The sequence below is a fragment of the Dryobates pubescens genome, chromosome 11 (genome assembly GCF_014839835.1).
Source record: "Dryobates pubescens isolate bDryPub1 chromosome 11, bDryPub1.pri, whole genome shotgun sequence".
Classification (NCBI taxonomy): Eukaryota; Metazoa; Chordata; class Aves; order Piciformes; family Picidae; genus Dryobates; species Dryobates pubescens.
The window spans coordinates 14043051-14064355 of NC_071622.1; the positions used below are offsets into that span (position 1 = coordinate 14043051).

At 41.8% G+C, this 21305-nt stretch overlaps 1 protein-coding gene across 2 annotated transcripts in view; it reads left to right on the plus strand.

Moving 5' to 3' along the window:
- Positions 1-6: 6 nt before the first annotated feature.
- SWT1 (SWT1 RNA endoribonuclease homolog) overlaps positions 7-21305 on the plus strand; it is a 35883-nt gene continuing 14584 nt past the window's right edge. The window contains exons 1-15 of one of the 2 annotated variants that reach the window (XM_054165420.1): positions 7-176; positions 1040-1114; positions 4622-4680; positions 5040-5850; positions 7538-7594; positions 8212-8341; positions 8466-8567; positions 9917-10105; positions 10655-10748; positions 11976-12112; positions 13153-13304; positions 14421-14559; positions 16084-16229; positions 17207-17415; positions 18983-19105. In XM_054165420.1, coding sequence (XP_054021395.1) covers positions 1049-1114; positions 4622-4680; positions 5040-5850; positions 7538-7594; positions 8212-8341; positions 8466-8567; positions 9917-10105; positions 10655-10748; positions 11976-12112; positions 13153-13304; positions 14421-14559; positions 16084-16229; positions 17207-17415; positions 18983-19105 — 2414 coding nt within the window. In that variant the 5' untranslated portion in view covers positions 7-176; positions 1040-1048. Of the gene's footprint in view, positions 177-1039; positions 1115-4621; positions 4681-5039; positions 5851-7537; positions 7595-8211; positions 8342-8465; positions 8568-9916; positions 10106-10654; positions 10749-11975; positions 12113-13152; positions 13305-14420; positions 14560-16083; positions 16230-17206; positions 17416-18982; positions 19106-21305 lie in introns of those variants that run through there. The other variant, XM_054165421.1, reaches the window with a different exon arrangement.

A 21305-nucleotide genomic window follows, 5' to 3' on the forward strand; every position in this document is an offset into this window, starting at 1 on the left:
GCCGAGCCGGGGCAGCCGCTGTTCCCGGAGGCCAGCGACTGGGGAAGTTGTGCTTGACAGGGAAGCGCCTGGCCCGGGAGCGGGACCGCGCTTGGGGTACCCCTGAGGTTTCTCTGCCAGGACCGCCTGACGCGACGGGGCTCGGAGCTGCTGCCCTCCTTGGCTTCGTCTGGAGGGTACGTTCGAGTTGCCTGGGTGTGAGGCGGAGTGCCCTGCTGCTGGGGAAGGGAAGCAGAAGGAGGAAGGGGAAGGGAAGGGGCATGATGGCAGCTGCCGGGTGCGGTGGGGAAGGCCGGCCGGCCTGTTCTCTGAGGGGCCCCGGACGGTCACTCTGTGTTTGCCTTTTCCTCACTCCTGGGTTTGGGGCTAAGGAGGCTGCTGTCCGTTCGGTGGTGGCGGAGCGGCAGCTTGTCCTTCACCCGTTTCAATCCACTCATGTTGAAGGTTGTCTTAGAGCTGTGTGTTTACTTGTTTTTCCCGTGTTAAGGATGAGCTCCTTCTGGGGCTTATCTGTTTAGATAGTTGACCTGTGCTCTGGAAATTCATCTCTAGAGCTTTGGGAGCTTCTGGTGAAATTTTGTTCCAGCCTTCTGTAAACCTCTGCTTCTTCGCGGCGGGCTCGGAAGACTTAAGTGTCTGAAGAGGGTAATAGCCGTCTGCGAGATTTCACAATGTTACCTCCATCCCAGGCGAAAGGGGGGAGACGGGGACTAAGGCGAGAATTAAATAGTTGGAACCGCTTAAAACTTGATGATTGTATGACTAAATGTTCAATGTTTGTCTCGGCCTAATGCATTTGCTGGTGCAAAATATGTCACTAAAGCAGATGGAACAGTAATTGCCATCCTTTTTTTCTGTGACATTCTCTAGTAGTGAGACGTGAATAATTAACTCTGTTGAAATATGCTGTGGCTCTATAATGAGAAAACAAAAGGAGAGTATTAAAGTTTCTTTCTCTATGCAGTTAAAATTTAATTTGTATACCAGCTGGAAATACAAACTTGAATTAAATAATAATGGCATCGTTGTTTTTTGTTAGGATTTGAAGATGTCTAAAAAGAAACTGAAGAAATTAACTGGAAAGGAAGACTGTTTGGATGGCCAGGATGACAAAGTAGGAACAGCTGTCTTATTACTATTATCAGTATTTTAGTTGAAACTCCAGTGTTCAAGAGAAGGACAGGATGTATTTAGCAGTCTTGGGATAGAAGAGTGAATCACATTTAAAGGTGGGGTCGTTAAGAACAGCAGGAGGGCTTAATTGGTCAGTTAACTGCAAGTTCTAATGGAAAGCTAGCTTAGGTTTTCCTCCAAAGACAATGAGTAGTGTGGGTATCAGAAAAGAGATTTGGGGTTTTTTTAATGTATTTAATATATTTTCTTGGTTGGGGAAAGTTGAGCTTGAAACTGTTACCAAACATACTGTTGTTTTCCCCAATTCTTCTGTAGCTTGGTTCATGTATCTTAACGTTCTACTTAATCTCATGTTGTACCCAGCAGCTTTTTAGCAGGCAACTGTGTTTCCTTTTAACTACTGAGACTTAAATCAATGACCCAAATTCTCAATGTACTCTGGTACATATTTGTACCTAGAGAGTAAGCTTTCACTGAATTGCTTGTGAAATGCAGGTGCTACAGGGGTGGTGATCTTTGTTAGATTTGCTAGATTTTTTTCCCCCCGCTATGAACTTTGTAGGGTGTTAAGTGCAGTCCAAACCCTCAGTTTCCAAGGTAGAGTCTCATACCTTGAGTCTCATAAATAAATAATTTAACAAAATGGTACAGGAGAAGGGGTAGCTTGAGCTGGGTCTCTGGAGCAAGACTTTCTAAAGCTTCATAGTCTATTACGTAAGTTGTTCACTTAATAAGCGTGTGTCTTGTCATCAGAGATTGGTTTGGGTTGGAAAGAACCTTAACAATATCTAGTTCCAAACCCCTTTCATGGGCAGGGACACTTCCTACTAGACCAGGTTGCCCAAGGCCCCATCCTGCCTGGATTTAAACACTTCCAGGCTTGGAGTCTCCACAACTTCTCTGGGCAAACTGTTCCACTGCGTCACCTTCACAGGGAAGAATTTGTTTCAAATGTCTAGTCTAAATTGAGCTTCTTCCAGTTTGGAGAAGCTATTTTTCCAGTCATACTGTTTAATGGTTGCTTGCCCTCTTTGATGGTTGGGGTTTTGGTGTGGGCAATTTTATCTACTTACACAGTTTCATAACATTTTTGTTCCATCTGCACTTGGAGCATCTGTTTTCTACTGACTGTAGGTAGAGTGAACTCTTAGCCCCTTGAAGAACGGTTCATTTCCTATGATGGTAATGGTCAATCTACCTTGTATTGCAAAGCATACAATCTTCATTAACATTATTTGTACAATTTCATGTTAGCTTAGTAACAAGCGTGTCAGAGTCATACAAAAGTACTCCCAGCTATTCTTTTTGTGACTGAGAAAGAATTCAGCCGGAGTTCACCCACCTCTGGCTTACAGTTTGCAGCCTAAAGCTTCAGGAATTGGCTACTCATGCTAAGCAAGTCGCATACTAATGTTAACCAAGGCACATAATATAGTCAGGTTTAAGAGAAGTTTAGTTCCCAACAGGTGTATCATAAATGTCTCAAAAGTATTTGGAATCCTATAAAGGAGTACGATATGGCCTTAGAGCTAGTTATCCATGTTAGAAGTTTTTTGCTCATATAGAAAATGTCATTCAAAGCCAAATGTTTGCAACAATTCTTTATTTTTTTTTCTTCCTGAACTCCTGATCATGATTTGGTTAGTCTTTTATCATTAACTTATCCTGAGGTGGTGGGGTTTTTTACTTCTATAATGCAAAGGGTAAAAACTTGGCTTAAAACCTTGTACTGCTGTTCCTAATGTCTACACCAGTTTGAATATCAACAGGTTGTTCACACACTCTTCCATGATTTCAGTTTGTTTGAAAACGCATTAAATATCACTATGGGTAGGCACTGACAACCCAAATTCTTAATAGCAAAAGGATATGGAAGCTTCTGAATAGTAATGAATGTGATCACAGTATGGATAAGAGGTACTTTCAGCTCTTCCAGGTGGGAGTGAGCCATTTAAGCAGAGTCATATTCTGGTGTGATTGTGTGGGGGCTTTAGGGGTTTTTGTGTGGTATAACCATGGCCATAGGTTACAGAATAATGAGTGAAAGAGCATTTGTCACAGTATGAATGAGACCAGCTTTACACAGAGCTGACTGGAGGAACTGGATGGCCCGGATAATGCCAGGTGAAATGATAGACATGGAACTGTAAACAGAACACCTAAACCAATCTGCTCAGGAGGACACTTTTCCCAAACCAATAATGTGAAGAGGAAAGTGAGAAAATTTGTTTAAGATGACCAAATTAATGAGAGCGTTTAAGAGACTTTTGAGGAAAGAAGGAGCTAGGTTGAAAAGAACAACTGACCAACTCAGGGAGAGGAACTGACCAACTCAGACCCAGGGGACTCCTCCTCCTGGGAGGGGGAAGCCAAGTCCACCTGGATCAGGTTTCTTTTGTCCCCTGGGGGAAGCAGGGCTCTCAAAACCTTCCCCCCTCCCCAGGATGGGTGTAAACCAGCACAATCCCTCTACTGCACCCATTGCCTGGTTCACTACACTAAGGTGGTCCTTACATTGACATTGAAACCCTTCTTCTGGAGGGGTGGATTTTAATATTAAAACCGCCACAGGCTTGATGGTTTGATCTCTGTCCAAATCTTGTTCTGGTTTGTGTAAAGAAGCTATATTATTTACAAGTAATTTATCTCTTTAGATACTGCTCTTAATGTGTCTTGTTTCTGATTATTTTACACTTTGGGGTCATCCTGTCCTTTACTTAAGGCCTTTCCATACTTGTTGGCCTGGTTTCACACCAGTTCATTATAAGCATAGTCTGTCCCAAAGTTTTTGACTCCATCCTCCCCACATCAGATGTTCTGTCTAAAGCTTCTTTATCTAAATAATATGTATGTTACCCATCTCTCTTGTGATTTCCTACACCCTGTTTTAGTTTTTGGGGAAACTGCATATAAAATTATTCCACAATACAAATGCAACAGTTGCAGTATGGATATGCCAAGTAGTGATATAACTGCTTTCTAAACAGGGACTGTTGCAGCTCTTTGTTTGAGGAATACCTTTATGCCAGACCTGTGTAACTCCACTTTCTCAATGGTGCACCTAGTTAGGAAGTCTGATGAAAATTAGTAACACATCCTTTCTGGACAAAAACCTCCTTAGACAGGTCTTCTCTTTGGCTTTGAGTAGGAGTAGCTGGAATCATCCCTCAGGTAACTTGCCTTCAGAATTTATAAAAATACACAAAAATGTATCTTGTTATGTACTGGTACTTGTGAGAGTATATGAAACACATGAATCCTAACTGTGTTTAGTTAGCTGATCTTTCTGTATTGGTAGCAATGCCACATTCACTTTTCTCCTCACATTTTTCTTAAATACAATAAAATCTCAATATTAAATTCTAGCCTTTTTCAGGGTTAACTTACTCAAAATCCTAGTGAATAATACCTTGTTCTATCTCATGAAGATTTTCTTTCTAACTGGTGTTGCCTCTATAAGCCCTCCCATTTTTGTCTTTTTTTTCAGAACTCTGAAGACACCAGATCTTACAAACATACTATGAAAGGAGAGACAGAACTTCAGAGGTAAATTCTTGCTCTTCTGTATAACTGAGCTGAACTGCTCCACACTTGCAATTTTAGGGTGAGACACTTCATGTATAGTAAAACCACTGCTAAAACTTAGCTGTGTGGTAAAATGAAATTAAACTTAGTAGTGTATCACACCAATAGCTTTTTTCCCTCAATTTTGTAAGATAAGATTGCTGTAAATACTAAAACTGCCGCTTCAACGGATTTTATGCACATGTTGCTGCAAGTTTGTATTCAAGACCATAACAAGCTGTGCTCATCAATTCTGAGCTGTAACTGCCTAAATCAAATGTTTGTTGGTTTGTTCTTTAGCAGGGTAAGATTACGTTACTTTTTTCATAATCTTTCCTTAGATTTAAAATAGGGAAAGATGACAAAGAGAAGAAGCAAGATCAAAGTTCTGCTGTTTCTCATGGAACTGATGGAAGATCACAAGGAGAATCTTTGAGAAGATCACGGGGAGAATCTTCAAATAAATCCCGAGGAGAATCTCCAAATAGGTCCCAAAGAGAATCTCCAAATCAAAGCAAAACCACAGACAATTCTTTAATCCCAACTGAAAAGCAAAAGAAAATAGTTATCCAGTTTAAAGCCAAAGAAATTAAGCAGGGCAAAAGTACACGTGCTGCTGAGGTAGGGGCTACCAGCAGAAGTCGTTTTGATGGAACAGAAGGGAAAAAACTCTGGCATAGCTTTGAACTTCAGAGAGATAAGGCACTGAAGAGGAAGGCGGCAGAGAAAGCTGCTGAACTCTGCAAGCTAAAGCTAAAAGCAGAAAAAACAATGGTGGAAAAGTTTAAGTCATCTGTGTCTGATTCACATATACCTCATAGAAAAGCAGACGGAGCAAAAAAACAGAGCGAGGAGGTCAGGATTCCTAAAAAACTATTTGACACCTCCACAAGGACTGTGCATGGAGACAAGCCTTCCACTAAGAAGCCAAGTAGACTACCTAGGCCTTGGGAAGAAGAGTCTGAAGAAGAATATAAGGAATTTCCTAAGAAAAAACACCATATGACTAAACACAGACCATCACACTATTCACCTGAACCCCCTGAACGGTGGGACCTCTGTAAACGAAGGAAAACAGATGCCAATTCGGGTAAAGCCACTGGTGATTCAGGGACTGCAGAAAGGGACATTGAAGCATCGTGTTCTAAGCAGGTAATGAGAACCCAGTCCATTGCTTTATGCAGGTGGAGGTTTCAGGCTAGTTTTTGGATAGCAGGCAGTTTTTATTTAAGGAGACTGTTGTCTTGTAGGTTGTAAATAGGAGTTCCTCGCTAACTAAACAAATGCTTCCAATGTAAACCATGTGGGAATGGTCCTTTGCTCTGCTAAATGGTTAAACCAAAGAAACAAAGTCCTTGGGTAATAGGACTCTGTCTGCATGTGTGCTTTCATAGTGTTGCTGCTGGGAGGTAGAGTACTTTAATTTCTGTATAAGTCAGTAGGGTTTTTTTGGAGTTGATGTGGTTGTGTCTTTTTTTTTTTAATGAATAAGCTGAAGCATTGAGAACTTGCCTGGCAAACAGGTGCTGATTGCTGGCAAAGTAATACCTGGGGAACGTGTTGTAAACCTAGGACGGAATTTGTGCTTTTCCTGCAGGACTTTACCTTTGGCTGCGATGGGTTTGTTTCTGAGTTCCAGCTGGTGTTTGGCTCTGCACCTCAGCTTTATCTTGGGTGTAGTTGCTTTGTTGTTGTTCCCATTTTACATGCCTAGCATTAGGAGATGTTAATTCCCGTTATGGTAGCACCATCACCTACAAAATCATAGAATCCTTGAAGTTGGTAGACATTGCTGGAGGTCTGGTCCAGCCCTCTTGCTCAAGCAGAGTCACCCGGAGCAGATTGCCAAGGACTGTGCCCAGTAAGGTTTTGAGTATCTCTAAAGATGTAGACTCCACAACCTCTTTGGGCAGCCTGTTTGAACACTATAAAAAAAGTGAGATTTTTAATGTTCAGGCCAAGCAGTCCCAGCTCTTTCAGACTCTTGTATTACATGTCCTAGTCCTTTAATCATCTTAGTGACCTTTTGCTCAAGTCACTTCATTAAATTCATGTCTGTCTTGTACTGGGAAGCCCAGAAGAATCATGTAGTCATAAAGCCACAAAGGATTGAACAAACAGGCTTGCAGTGTAAACTACTACATATATTTTTAAAACAAGCCATCCTTTTAAGCCCTGTGAGACTGTAGGTGGGTATTGAAAATAGACTTTGGTATTTATTCAGTTGGCTTGGGAATATGCAGTGTTATCTCAAAAGCTCTTTAAAAGACTGAGACATGATCTATTTCATTCCTATTTGTTTTTAGAATTTTGAGGTCCTGCACACATCTGACTCCTACCAAAAATGTGAGGACATCAGGTCTGTCCAAACGGTTAGTGGTGTGCTGCTTTTATACTAAAGAGGAGAAAAGGAGGCCAAGAGTGAAAAGGTCTCTCTACTACTCCCTGAAAGGAGGTTGGAGCCAGGTTGGCTCCCAAGCAACAAATGATGAGACAAGTGGAAATAGCCTCAAGCTGCAATAGGGGGGAGGTTTAGGTTGGACACAAGAAGAAATTTCTTCACTGAAGTGGTTCTCAAACACTGGAACAGGTTCCCCAGGGAGACGGTTGAATTCCCATCTCTGGAGGTGTTTCGAAGAGGCAGAGATGTGGTGCTGAGGGACATGGCTTAGCACCAGCCTTCATAGAGGTGGAGAGTGGTTGGACTCAATGATCATAAAGGTCTCTTCCAACCATAACGATTATATGATTCTGTATTTCAGAACTCTTGACATGGGGCTCCTCAGTCTCCCTTGATATATGATGGTGTTGATACAGCATTTTTAAATTCTTCCTACAGAGCTTTGAAGTCTTGCCACCTCCACAAGATAGTCAGAGCCCAGAAGCAGACCAAGAGGTTAGTAATGCTTTAATTTAACACTTGTAAGTTGTATTAAAAACTCTGGCACCAAGGTTGTGTAGCTGAACACTTCTGTGACCTTTCCTACTCTTCTGCATTCTTGGCTTATGATCTAGACTTCAAAAAATGTGGAGTGTTGTTTTCAGATCCTAACCAAACCTGCTGAAGTCCAGCTATCAGGAGCTTTCTGAGCTAGACAGACTGCCTTGCTGTTATTGTCTGCAGCACAGTGGACCTTCACAGTTGTTTACGTGCTCTGGCTATTTCAACGTCTAACTTTCAAGCAGGAAAATAGACTTTTTGTTAAAAAACAGCTATCAGGGAGATTGCAGTCTATGTAGAAAAAAAGGAATGAGGTTTTTGGGTACTAGTTGGAAAGGTCACAAAAAAACCCTTCCTTCTAGGCTGTGTTTTGAGTGGCTTATGTGGACTTCTGATAGTGAAGGATGTGCAGAAGGATCTCATGGCTTTGCTCTACCAACTTAAACTTTGCCATGCTAAATTTTTTGTCATTTTTAACACCGCAGCGTTCATGGAGAAGTGTCTTTCTCAGGCACAATTCTTAAGCAGTTACTTACAGTTGATGCCATATGTGCACGTTTGTTTCATTGTAGATGCAGATAGTTGAAGATCTGCATGTTGCTCGTGTGGAGAAGAGGATGGCACTGCCTGTAGTACAGACATGTGGAGAACTCACAAGCATGGAAATAGATCTTCCAGAACCAGATTTGAATATCTCTGCTGGTATGTCATGTTTTGGTGTTCTTTGCTATCTGCTTACACCTAGTTGTAACAGTTAGCTGGTGGTCTGAGCAAAGAGGATGCAACTGATCTTTTCACAAGTTGTCTTCTTTTCTTTTTCCCCCAGAGGCTCTTAGTTCTGGTCTGAACATACTAGTGGTGATCGACACAAATATAATGATTAGTCACCTTGAGTTTGTCAGATCCCTGAAATCTGAGGACATACCAGGTATGAGAATCCATGGAGATCACCAGGACATTTGAAAACACTTCAGCTCTTGTAAGAACTTCAGGCTACATGAAGAAAATCAAATCTGAGCTTCTTAAAAGGGCAGCAGATTTCATGCAGAAGCATATATAGGCTGAGAGGCTGGTTCTGTGAATCTAAATAGGCTGCCTCTCGGGGAGAATTCAGCTGTGAACATAGAGCCTACCATGCTTATACCTGAGAGAATCATGAAATCATTTAGGCTGGCCAGAACTTTAAGATCCTTGAGTCCAACCATTAACCACCACTGCCAGGTCACCACTAAACCGTGTTCCCTCAGCACCATGGCTACACGACTTTTTCATCCCTCCAGGGATAGGGACTCCACCACTCTGCTGGGCAACCTATTCCAGGCCTTGACTTCTCTTTCAGTGAGGAAATGTTTCCTAATACAAAATGATCCTGGACAACATTTCTAGGAATGTGCGTGATTTGTTAGAGGAAATAAGTTTAACCTAATGTAAGATGATAATTTTAAGCATTTAATCTCTTACTAGTGGTAGCAATGTTTTCCACTCTTTTTATCATTTACCATAGAAATCTAAAAGCATGTGAAGTCTGATAAGCAGGCAGCCCGTGCTTTATTTCTGTCTTGGTGAAGGTCACAGAGTTCTTGAGATGTGCGAGCAATTTCTCAGCACGTTGGTTCAGATTGGATTCAAGGCCAGGCTTGATGGTGCCTTGAGCAAACTGGGCTAGTGGAACGTGTCCCTGCTCATGGCAGGGCAGTTGGAACTAGAGGATCTTTAGGGTTCCTTCCAGAGAAGGAGACTCCACAACCTCACTGGGTTGCCCAGCAGAGCCAGGCAGCCTGCTCCCGGGCTCCAGCACCCTCACAGAAAAGTTTTTCCTTCTGTTTGGATAGAACCTCCTGGGTTCCAGTTTGTGCCTGTTGCCCCTTGTCCTGTTGCTGGGCACCACTGAAAAGAGTCTGGCCTCATCCTCTTGCTCCCCAACCCTTTAGCTACTGATTTGCATTGATAAATACATTCCTCCACACTGTGGTCAAAATACCCTGTTGATTAAAATTGCATCTTCTCTCTTTTTGCCTAATACTGTAATTTTAATGTGTAACTCATGCAGTGCCAGTTAGAAGTTAGATTAGAAAGAGAGCACTTGGCCTTTTTCAATGGCCAAGCTCATTTTTAAATGCTTGGATACTCTTGGACATGGGATATGAAAACTACTGTCCAAAAAGATAAGTGTAAACTTACATAACTGATGTTTGAATTGAAATTGTCCCTAGTAGTTTGTATGGCTCTTCAAAATGCCTTTGTTTTTAGGTTGTGTTGATCTATTTTTCCTTCCAGGCATTGGCAGACTTGCATTAATAATTCCCTGGGTCGTTCTACAAGAGTTGGACAACCTGAAGAAGGGGAAAATGTTGCAGCACGTTCGGGACAAAGCTATCCCTGCAGTCCAGTTCATCTACAGGTGTCTCAAAAACCAAGATTCAAAACTGTGGGGGCAGTCCATGCAGCTTGCCTCCCAAAAAATGTGTAAGAGATGTGCAGTTGATTTGGTGTGGGTGTTTAATCCTTGCAGTTCCCCCAGTGTGAGCCTTGGCACTACATTTCTAGGTGAATATAGTCTTCCCTCTGCTAATTAAAACTAGCTAATAGCTCACAGCAGCCTTCAGACCATATCCAGTACTTTCCTCAGATTAGTGCTCTGTTCACTGTTGTTTTATCAGACATTTCTCACCTTTATTGATATAGAATCAATATATATAAGTGAAGGAAATTCTTCTAGTAGCTTTTACTTTTGAGCTAAGGCTATGTTGTGTGCTTTTGGTTTTGACTTGGTCATCACAGCATCTAATCTAGTCAAATTGATGTGTGGCTCACTTGATTATTTTTTTTTTGACAAAACCATAATGTTTTTGAGTGGAGTAGTACCTAAGAATTCCAAAAGCTCAGATGCATGTTTAGCTTATACTTCTGTGTCCTTGTTTGGGGACCATTCAATTTGACCATGATGACACTGAAGTATTTCTTAACGTTGAGTTACTTCTGAACATGTCAGCACTGTCTTAACTCAACTTGCAGATGGCCTGAGTGATGAGAACAATGATGATCGTGTTTTGCAGTGCTGTCTACAGTATCAGAACCTCTTTCCTCAAGCTGTTGTCATACTCTGCACGTGAGTTCCTGTGTAGTTTTAGCTCACTTGTGAGGTGTAAAATAGTCTCATGCCAAATGCACTGTTTTCGAATTATATCTTAAAATGAAGAGCTGCTTGTGATTTAAGCTTTTAGAAGAGCAATCATTGTCTTAAAAGCTAGAGTAGAAGGATGTCATAAAACAGAGACTGTAGACATTTTCCTTCATGTGCTTGAGGCATGAAATAGATTTAACTTGACTCGATATTCAATTGTAACACTTTTACAGCATAGCTTTCCCAGATTCTACTCTGATTACTCATAAAAATTAGAATATTTGTTTAAAAGATGGAGATGCAGTTAGATACTGTATTTTTGCCTGGAAACAGTGCTGAACATTGGCAGGGGCTAATCTGAGAAAGAGGGGAGATGGTGATAGGTTTGCCTCTGGTTTGGGGTGGATGATGAGCATTGAGGGTTACTCCTAGGGGGAAGGTGGAGACAGGTCTGCCTCTGTGTTGTTTTTGGAGGGTAACAGCTGACTTCTAAGCACTGATTCACAATTTTATACATTAAGGGTTAATATCCCTTGACAAGTCCTGTAAAGAGCTTGCTTTGGTCTTGTAAGAGCTGTGCCTGCATTATTTAGTAAGTGGAGTTAAGACACTAGACAGCAGTTGGTTTAGGTTGATGTGTGGTTTGGGTGGCTGCTGATATCACTGTTTCAGTCACAGCATTGGTAGGGCTGTTGGCAGTGATTTCAGGTTTCTCTGAGTAAAGACCAAGAGGTGACTTCAGAAATGATTTTCAGCTGAAAATCCTATTATCAATGTAAGCAATGGGAATTTGGGAGAAAGTGCTGGGGTTCAACTTTGTACTTGTCTTTATAGTAGCTGTGTTCAAGCAGGGCAGCATCTGGCCAGTAGAACAGTGGAAAAAAAATCAGATATTTCTATCTTAGAATTACTACCTTATTTGCATTCTAAGATCATAGCAACTGTGCATCAGTGCTGTATTTATAGCTGTTTTTTTTTCCTTACAGTAAGCATACAGCCTAAAACATTTTTCAGTACACTTCTAATTTTTTCAGGTGATTTGAGCTCATGTTCTGGTTTAATATTTTGAACTGCTTCTAATTGCTTGGGAAAGCAATTATAAATGAAGCTCACAAAATAAGCTTCCCAAAGATAATTTTTCAGTGTGTTGCTTTTATTGCTTACTGTGTAGGAATGTCAGTTTTATGGCAACAATTAATTCCTTTCTCCTAGGGATGATAAAAATTTATGTAATAAAGCCATTGTCAGCGAGGTCAAGGCCTTCTGCAAAGCTGATTTGGTTAAAGCTCTCCGGAATCTGAACGCGAACAGGCACCAGGACTCTGCTGAGCTGCAGCAGTCAAAAGGTGGTAAGTTTGTTTAATGTGCACTCTGCTGCTTTTTGAGGCATGTAATGGATATAAAGAGGGACAGTATTTTCTGCTTTCATAGACTTTGAATCCTTAGGGAATGCTTTTTGCTTAGGGCAGGTTTATTTTCAAAGGAAAATGGTTTTCTGAGAGTTTGAGACCTTTATTAAAACATCTGTCACAGAGTTCTAGGCAATTCAAATAGTAGAACAAACATAGCATGATTTTTTTTTTCTCTGTTAATAGTCATTTGGAAGGTGTCTGAACTTTTTTTGGGCTGAAAAGAGGTTTATCCTCTTGAGACAGTCTGGGTCCTATTCTTAAGAGCTGCAAAATTCAGTGTGCCAAGAGCACTCCTAACATTTTATGCTATCCCAAACAGCAGAACTTGGTTCTTGGATTGCTTGTTGATTTTTCCTGAGCTACAAACTGACCTCCTCGTACTTGCTGATAACTCCACTGGCTGTGTATAATCTGGGTTATTTAAGGGGAAAAAAGAAATGTGGAGTAAGATCACAAGTGAGTAATGCTCTGAGGAAATTAATCATCTTTGTTAGTAGCTCATAATTAAAAATACACACAGAAAGACTGGAAATACTTGAAACCAAATTACACAGAATCCCATCATGGTGGGGGTTGGAAGGGACCTCTGAGATCATCCAGTCCAACCCCCCTGCTAAAGCAGGGACACCCACAGCAGCTTGCCCAGGATCACAATGTCCAGGTGGGTTTGGATTCTCTCCAGAGAAAGAGACTCCACAACATCTCTGAGCAGCCTGCTCCAGGACCCTCACAGCAAAATGTTTTTCCCTCCTGTTCAGATGGAACCTCCTGGGTTCCATTTTGTGCCCGTTGTTCCTTTTCCTATCGCTGGGCCACCACTGAAGAGTGCCCATTAGCTGTGGCCCCTCTGCTTTATAACATAAGTATCAAGTGCATTCTGTCATTATTTCTGGGGACAAGTTATTTGTGTACATTCAATGCAGATTACCTGTAGACACAGTTGCAATAAGCACCTTTTGTTATTGTTGGTTTGATAGCTACAGAATTGGAGAAAACAGGAAGAGGTGATGCTAGTCTGACTGCACGATTCCCAAATATGCTTCCAGACCTTGAAAAGAACTTAGGAGAAGCTTTGTCTTGTATTTTGGAGACTGAAATGAAAATTGCTTATGGAAACCTGTGGATGGAGGTATTTGTTTCTGCCATCTTTCTTGACCTTTCTAGAATTCAAAGGTTTCAGTGTCCTTAGTGTTTTAACAGTGTCAGTACCCGTGCCAAGGCAAACAGCCTTGGTTCACTAACAGTTCACTGTCAGGGAGCAGTTCAGTGTTGGGTTTTAGAACAATCCTGTTGCAACAGGAATGAGTATGTGACCTGCAATGGCGTGCTGTGTTTTAGTAGTCTCTTGTATCACAGTTACATGGATGCTGGCTGTTCAATGTGAATTTTCACAACTCTTTTTTTATTAGTTGCATTGAATGTCTGTTTCAGCTTTTCCAGTGTGGTTAAATCATACCATTTAAAATTTGTCCTTCAAGAAATTATTCCATCATGTTTTGTATTAGGGAACTGGAGAAGCTGAAGAAGTAGACCTGTGTAAACCCCATGAGATTCAACAAGGCCAAGTGCAAGGTCTTGCACCTGGGTTGGGGCAATCCCTGTTACCAATCCAGGCTGGGGGATGAAGGGATTGAGAGCAGCCCTGTGGAAAAGGAATTGGGGGCGTTGGCAGGTGAAAGGCTGGACATGAGCAAGTACCATGAGTTCATAGCCCAGAGCCAAATGTTGATCCCCAGCAGTGTGGGCAGCAGGTAGAGGGAGGGGATTCTGCTCCTCTGCTCTGCTGAGACCCCACCTGCAGTGCTGGGGCCAGGTCTGGAGTCCTCAGCACAGTGGAGACATGGACCTGTTGGAGCAAGGCTAGAGGAGGCCACAGCAATGATGGGAGGGCTGGAAGCCCTCTGCTGTGAGGCCAGACTGAGAGAGTTGGGCTAGTTCAGCCTGGAGACGAGAAGGCTCTAGGAGGACCTTCTTGTGGCAAATCAGAAAGTTGGGGACAGTCTTTGGGCAGAGCCTGTTGTGACAGAACAAGTGGTGATGGTTTTAAATTTTGAGTAGATAGACTTGTTAAATCTGAATATAACATCATTACTGAGGAGATACTGGACTCCAACAAGCAGAACTTGTAATGTTACTGAGGACTGCTGTGAACATCAGTTTGTGTATTGCCCATCAGTTGTGAAATGTATCAGAATATATCTAAGTGAAAATCAGACTTTGGACTGATAAAAATACTGTCTTTCAGATACTCTATTTGAAGCCACCATGGACATTAGTAAACCTGCTGAAGTGCTACAAAAAACACTGGATGGCTGTTTTTGGTTATGTTGTGCCAAGGAGTTTACTTTCAGCCATTGAATGTCTCTATAATCACCTTTGTACAGGTAAGGATCTCTGAGAATTTTACCAGTTAACTTGTGAAAAACTTCACAAGTTCTGGTTTTAGAAGAAGATACTTTGAGAAGGTACCTACTCTGCATGTTTAAGTAGTAATGTCACAAAACCACAGTGTGGAGGGGGTGTTATGAATTTATGAACATCATATGTCAAATAGGGATATCAATAGAACTATTAGTAGCTTAATATTAATAATTTTTTGTTAATATGAAAAATTGCCAAAAGTGCTCAAATAGGTTTGATGTATGGTTGGAATATATTTTTACAGTGGGGATGTGCAATACTTAGGCAAATACAACAATTGTAAGCAAACTGGGAGGAATGGCAGAAAGAGAGAATCCCTGGGAGCAATATGGTACTTGACCACAGTGGGGAGACAACAAGAACCATTAAGCCAAGGAGGCAATGAATTAGTTACTCATGTAGGGTTGTACCCCAAGTAAGGGGTGCTGCTGCTGTATTAGCCCTTGAGGCTTTTTGGGGTGCTCTGGTGCTGGCTTGGTTTAGGAAACTATATGGTGCATCTGATACGAATATTGCCATTCTTCAATCTTTAGCCAAGTTTCTTTATTGATTGTGGTAGATCTTGTTAGATCACCCTAATAACTGATTAATAGTTAAGTGGTTTTATCCCCATAATCCCTGCTCCCCTGTCCTTAGGTATAAACTATTGGAAGTCTGAGGCTAAATCTGGATCAATCCACACAGACTCCTTTCTACAAAGGAGTTTAGAGACCTGAACTCTTCCTGCTCAGCAGGAAGATCTCCCTTACTGTCCAGTGTCTCTATAAATCATCCTAACTTGAGTATAACCGAATTCTCCCTTGTATACTTCTTCCATGAAGTAATTAATAAGGTGAGGCTGGATGTCAAATTGAATATTGATAAATCTGTTTAAGTTTGTCAGCCTGGGATTGAATACTCATCCACAGAGTCAATTGACTGAACCCATGACACCATCAAATCGATTAAACTGTCAAATGATCATTCTGCCTCACAAAAGCATATTGCTGTGTCTGTTCTGAGTGAGGGACCTTCCACTCACTCCACAGAGGGTAAGAATCTGAACCAGGATTCCCTGACAAGTGATTGAAGTGATTCAAAACACTGATCCGTGACAGATGCTTGCCATGGTAGGGATGAGGACAGGGAGGTTTGTTTTCAAAACCACCCAACAAAAAAGCACCCAAACCCCTTTCATTTCTTTGAAGGTCTCTTATATTTTGATTTTCACAGAGATGTTCACAGGTATTGCTGTTGTGCAGAATTATTTTAGGTATGCCAGTTGATCCTGGGGTAAATTTGGAAGCGTTGGTTAACAAGTTAGCCATCCTCATTTCACATACATTTCTCTTGAGGCTGTTTTATCTAAAGCTTCTGAACCTTTTTCAAGGCTTTTTATGTGTTTCAGTTAATCCACATACTTGATTATATGCTTCCTAAGATTGATAACTCCCAACATCTAATACTATTTCTTCATTCTATTTCCCATTTTAATGCCTAAACATCAGATAAACCACTTGACTCTTCAGCAGTGCGGATCATGCTCCAGGAATCCAAAAAATTATTCCATGCTTTCAGTTCGAGGTCAGACTATGATGGGGTGCTTCCCCAGGCCTATGATGCACTGAATAAGCTCTACCAAATGCTTACAGAGGTAAGGGGAGCTTGAGTATTGTTCACCTAACATCTTCTTGAAGTTGCTTCATGTTCTCACTCCAAAAAGGACATTGAGCAGTTGGAGTGGGTCCAGAGAAAGGGCGGTGAAGCTGGTGAAGGGTCTGGAGAATGGGCCTGGTGAGAAGCAGCTAAGGGAAGTGGGGTTCGGCATGAAGAAAAGGAGGCTGAGGGGAGACATTCTGGCTCTCAACTCCCTGAAAGGAGGTTGGAGCCAGGTGGGGTTCAGCATCTTCTCCCTAGTAACAAGTGATAGGACAAGAGGAAACGGCCTCAGGTCGCACCAGGGGAGGTTTAGGTTAGACACTAGAAGAAATGTCTTCACTAAAAGAATATCTGTAGAAAGTAATTTTCAGTGTTGGAGAGGGCTGAAGGAGAGGAAAGTGGAAGATGGTCAAGGAGAGTAAGGATGATCTGGGGAGCCTTGATTGCCCTCTGTGCTTTAATTCTGGTTTGCAGTCAGCCCCTTAGTCTGCAGCTCTGTGGATGGTGCCACCCTAAGCAGCATGCATTCTGTCTGAAAACTTGTGTCCTCTTGACCTGTTTTATTTCCCAGAGAAGTGCTCTTGTGGGCAGTGACAGACCAGTTGCAGTTTAATCTGGACAGATTTTCTTTTTGCTGCTGCAGAGGAAGTGTGCCATCAGCAGTGGCATAGGGAGTGAGAGCAGTTCTGGTTTATACCAGCTTATCCTCCTGGGAAGCTTTGGCATAGGGTTTCCCTCTGCTGCAGCTTCCTGCTTGTAGAAATACCAATATATACATCTAGAGGAAAAGCTTGGTGAAAGCCAAGATGCTTTAGATGCAGAGACAATAATAATAAAGATGATTGTGACTGGAAGTGTTTAGTCTTGCTTTGGTGAGCATTGCTTTGGAAAAAAGAGATGTAGAAGTGTTCAGGTTTTCTTTAGTTAGGAATGAAATACATTCACTATTTGTTTGCTAAACTGTTTTATAAGGTGAGGTCAGACAGTGAGCAGGATTTATCAGAAGACATCGTGGTTCTTTCAGAAAATGCTGGGTGTGAAAAAATGGAAGCAATGGCACCAAATCTGCAAGAGTCTGAAGAAGGGGAGTCGTGTTCAAGCTTTCAGGTGGCTCAAGAAAACAGGCACCAGGAAATCTGGTCAGTCCTTGAAGGTGTATGGAATACAATAAACTTGTACAGGTATGGTATGCTGAAGTTTAGAGCTCCTACAGAGCCCTACATCATTTCCAAACAAACAGGCTTTAGAAACTGGGGGTCTTATTTTTAGGGAGGCAGCTATTACTAATTCATCAAAATTTATTAAACCCCACACAACTTGCCACAGCAAGAGGTCTGGAGCATGCAAATGGTTATGTGGATGCTCTCAGTTACCCGCCTGCTCTGCTGTTCTTTTTCTGGACAGTGACTGAAATCAGTTGCTTAGAGAATGTTGTTGAAAACTCCGTGAGAGCTACAAGTGTGAGAGATCCATGAAAATCTCATCTTTATCCATAAAGAAGGAGGCATTCAACCCTTAAGTTCCCTTGTGGTTATTTACTTTCCAAACACTGTGGAGGTAAACTAGCATATGCCAAATTGGTTGTTTTGGGTTTAACCTTTAATCAGTTTGAGAGATAATAAATTTTTCTTTTGAAGCAAAAACTTTCACTCTAAATCCAAATGCAGAATTTAGTGAGGAATTTCCTTCCTCCTGTAAGCTTGAAATTGCAGGAAATTACCCCCATGCCCCATCTAGATGTTTTACCATGGTTTTTATTTGGGTTATTTTTGAAAGTCACTGAGCTGCACACTTTTGGATGCCCTCACCAAGTCAGAATAGATACTGTGCTTTTTGTAGTCTTATCTGAAGTCTTTTCAAAGGAGGGATTCTGAGTTATGCCAAGCACAAAGGCACTGCATTTTTGGTGGTCTGTGAAGGGCTCACCTAATAAACAGTGGTAGTAACTCCAGTGCAGAAATGGCATCAGTACTGTTCTATGGAGCTACAGCAGCAGACTCTTCTTCGCCTACACCAGTGCAGAGAGCCTGGGTTTGGTGTGGCGTTGCGTGTGGTGTTCAGCTGTGGGTATGCATCAGAGAACAGTCCCAATGTGTTCTCTTACTGGAATAGCAGGCATGGAGGAGAAATTCTTTAAGTGTGCCACTTGGTAAGGAAATGCAGCTGAACTGTTTGCTCTGGCCACCTGCTAAGGGCTGTGCTGTGTAAAGAGGATAATATTTTAGAATCGAAGGTCACTTCACACTCTTGCGTCTGTCAAGAAAATGCTACTTTGTACCTGCGGGGATAATGCTTCATCACTGCACTGCAGCTCATTGTCCCAGTGCAACCATTACAGGGAAGGTGTCAAACCTGTTCCAGTAAACCTGGAAGCTGAAGATGCTAGGAAAATTGGAAGCATTTCTTTACCCTAAAAATTACCTAAGAGGTTTGCTCAGGTTGTGAACGATGAGACTTTCATTCTCAAATGAATTTTAATCGTAAGTCTAAGTCAAAGGTAAAATACTGTTATGGAGTACAGTTGCCAAGGAAAGTTGTGAACAGAGAAATACAAGTGTAAGACATTACCTTTGTGACAGTTACTCTAACACTGCTGCAGATAATATGGTTTTAGTATAGGTTTATATTTGACCTTGGTGGGTTTTTGTGATACTCAGTGTAGTGCATACAGTAGATGCTGGGTTTCTCTGGCTGTGGGGATTTTCATCAGCTGATTTTCAATATCTCTTTTTTTTTTTCTTTAACTAGTATTGAAATTTTCCAAAAGTTGGACCCTAATGCAGTGACAGCAAAGCCTTTATTTGAAGAAGCTTTTTTAGGTCTGCAGAAACTGTTGGCAGCTGTGAATGATATCCTAGAAGGAATCAGCAGGTAAGCATTTAAGCTGTTCCTAAAAGCCACTGACATCTTTTGCTGCCAAACTGCTATTTGTTATGTCTGCTTACTTCTGTAATTTCAGTAAGAATATTGGTATCCAGGCTGCCTGGAACTGTTTCTTGGTAGCAAAAGAGTAAGAAACTGTTGGAGACATTCAGATCTCTTGTAATAAAGTTTCTTTTTTATGACTTAGGATTTCTTTCCCAGTATTTGGTAACAAGCCATTCTCATCAGAGTGTAATTCAAGCTATGGCATGATTAAAACATTAGCTCTGATGGCAAGACCTTTGAATAATTCAGAGCATTCATTTTTCAAATGCAAAGCCTGCTGGAATTAGGGCAAATTTCTGATATAGTGAAGGACATAAAGTTTTGGGGCTTGCTCTTACCAATCCTAGAGTGTTTTTCATGTGTCAAAACCTGTATTGCAGCAGTAACAATGACAGTCAACCAACTCTGTAAGTTCAAGAAGGATAATATTCCCTCTACATTCTTTCCTTCCTGCTCTTTAAACAGTGCAGGCTTGTAGAAATGTGCCAGGAAGAATAAAAGTATCTCCTGGGCAGTCTGAACTTAGTCCTTGTTTAGAGCAATGGATTATGGAATCATTTAGATTAGTAAAGACCTTTAAATCATGGAGTACAGTTGTTAACCTAGCACTGCCAGGCCACCACTAAACCACATCCTTCAGCACCATAAACACATGGCTTTGAAACCCCTGAAGGGCATAGGGACTCCACCAGTGTCCTGGGCAGCCTATTCTGGGGCTTGACAGCTGTTTTGGGGAAGAAATTTTTCCCAATGTCCAGCCTAAACTTCCCCTGGTGCAACTTGAGGCTGTTTCCTCTCATTGTGTTGCTTGTTCCCTGGGAGAAGAGGCTGTCACCCCACCTTGCTCCAACCTCCTTTCAGGGACTTAGAGAGGACAGTGAGATCTGTCCTCAGCTGCTTCTTCTCTGAACAAAACAACCACAGTACCCTCAGCTGCTCCTTGCAAGACTTGTTCTCTGGATCCTTCACCAGCTTCATGGCCCTTCTTTGAACCTGAATATCCTTAGTTATAAACCACTGAGCAAGTCTGGGACTGGGATTGGATCCAGTTACACTTCATAGATGAATTTTTTTTAGAGGGTCCACTTTGAACATCGTGGCACAGTGGGATGGTCTCATTTAATCCTCTGCATGAACCATTGACCAAATCTGGGTGTTAGGGTGAGCACAGCTGCACCCAGACTCGTCTCTGAGAAGGAGTTTAGAGAGCGCAGGGTTCTTTTCTGAACCTTATGACACAATGGGACGGCTTCCTTACTCCTTTCTTTCCCAATCTGTATAAAAATCATTCCAGCCCAACCCCAAATCAATTTACTTTTATATAATTCTCCCAGAGAGTAATAGAATGAACCTTTCCATCAAACTGGACTGTGATAAACCTCTGCTGAACGTTACTAAAGTCCATCCAATTCATTCAACTCTATCAAGTTCCACCTCAGCCAAATATGTTGCTGGGTCTCTTTGCAGGGAGAGGCATCCCACTCTTTCCACATGAGCAGGATCTGCAACTAGAATCCCCCCCAAGTGATTTAAGTGCCATAAATGAAACCTCTCCCCCCTCGATACGTACTCTTAAGCATTTTCTTTTCTTCCACTGAACTGAAATACACGATTTATGTACACGGGGTGATTGTAAGAGTGAAGGAATTGCCCTGTAGGGTTGCCTTGGGAAGCGCTTGCTCTGAGTTTGTTCTGCAGGCTTACACTTGGGGGCAGCGTGGAGCAAGAAGTGTGGAGAGGCTGCGACGGGGACTGTTGTGCTTTAGTCCTGAATGGAGGTGTTTGGATCAGCTTGAGACTGCAGCTGAGCAGGTTTTCCAGAGACTCAGAAGCCAGATTTATCAATCCTTTATGCATATTGCAGAGTGTAATCAAAAAAAAATTTGGAGCTGTCAGAAGTGAGAGGGAGGCTCACTTTGCCTGGGCTCACCCTTTCTAAAATGAGTTTTAAGTGTATTGATTTTCTTCGATTTTGGAGAAGATTTCTTGCAGTGACTTGTAGGTAGTCTATAGTGTGATTGAAAAAGAAGAGGCATGTGGAGAAAGAGCAGTGAAAAGGTACTGGCTTGAATATTTGGAGGTAATATAGCTTCTAGTGATAAACTGCAAGTGCCTTCTGAGTTACCTTCTATTCCTTGCTGTC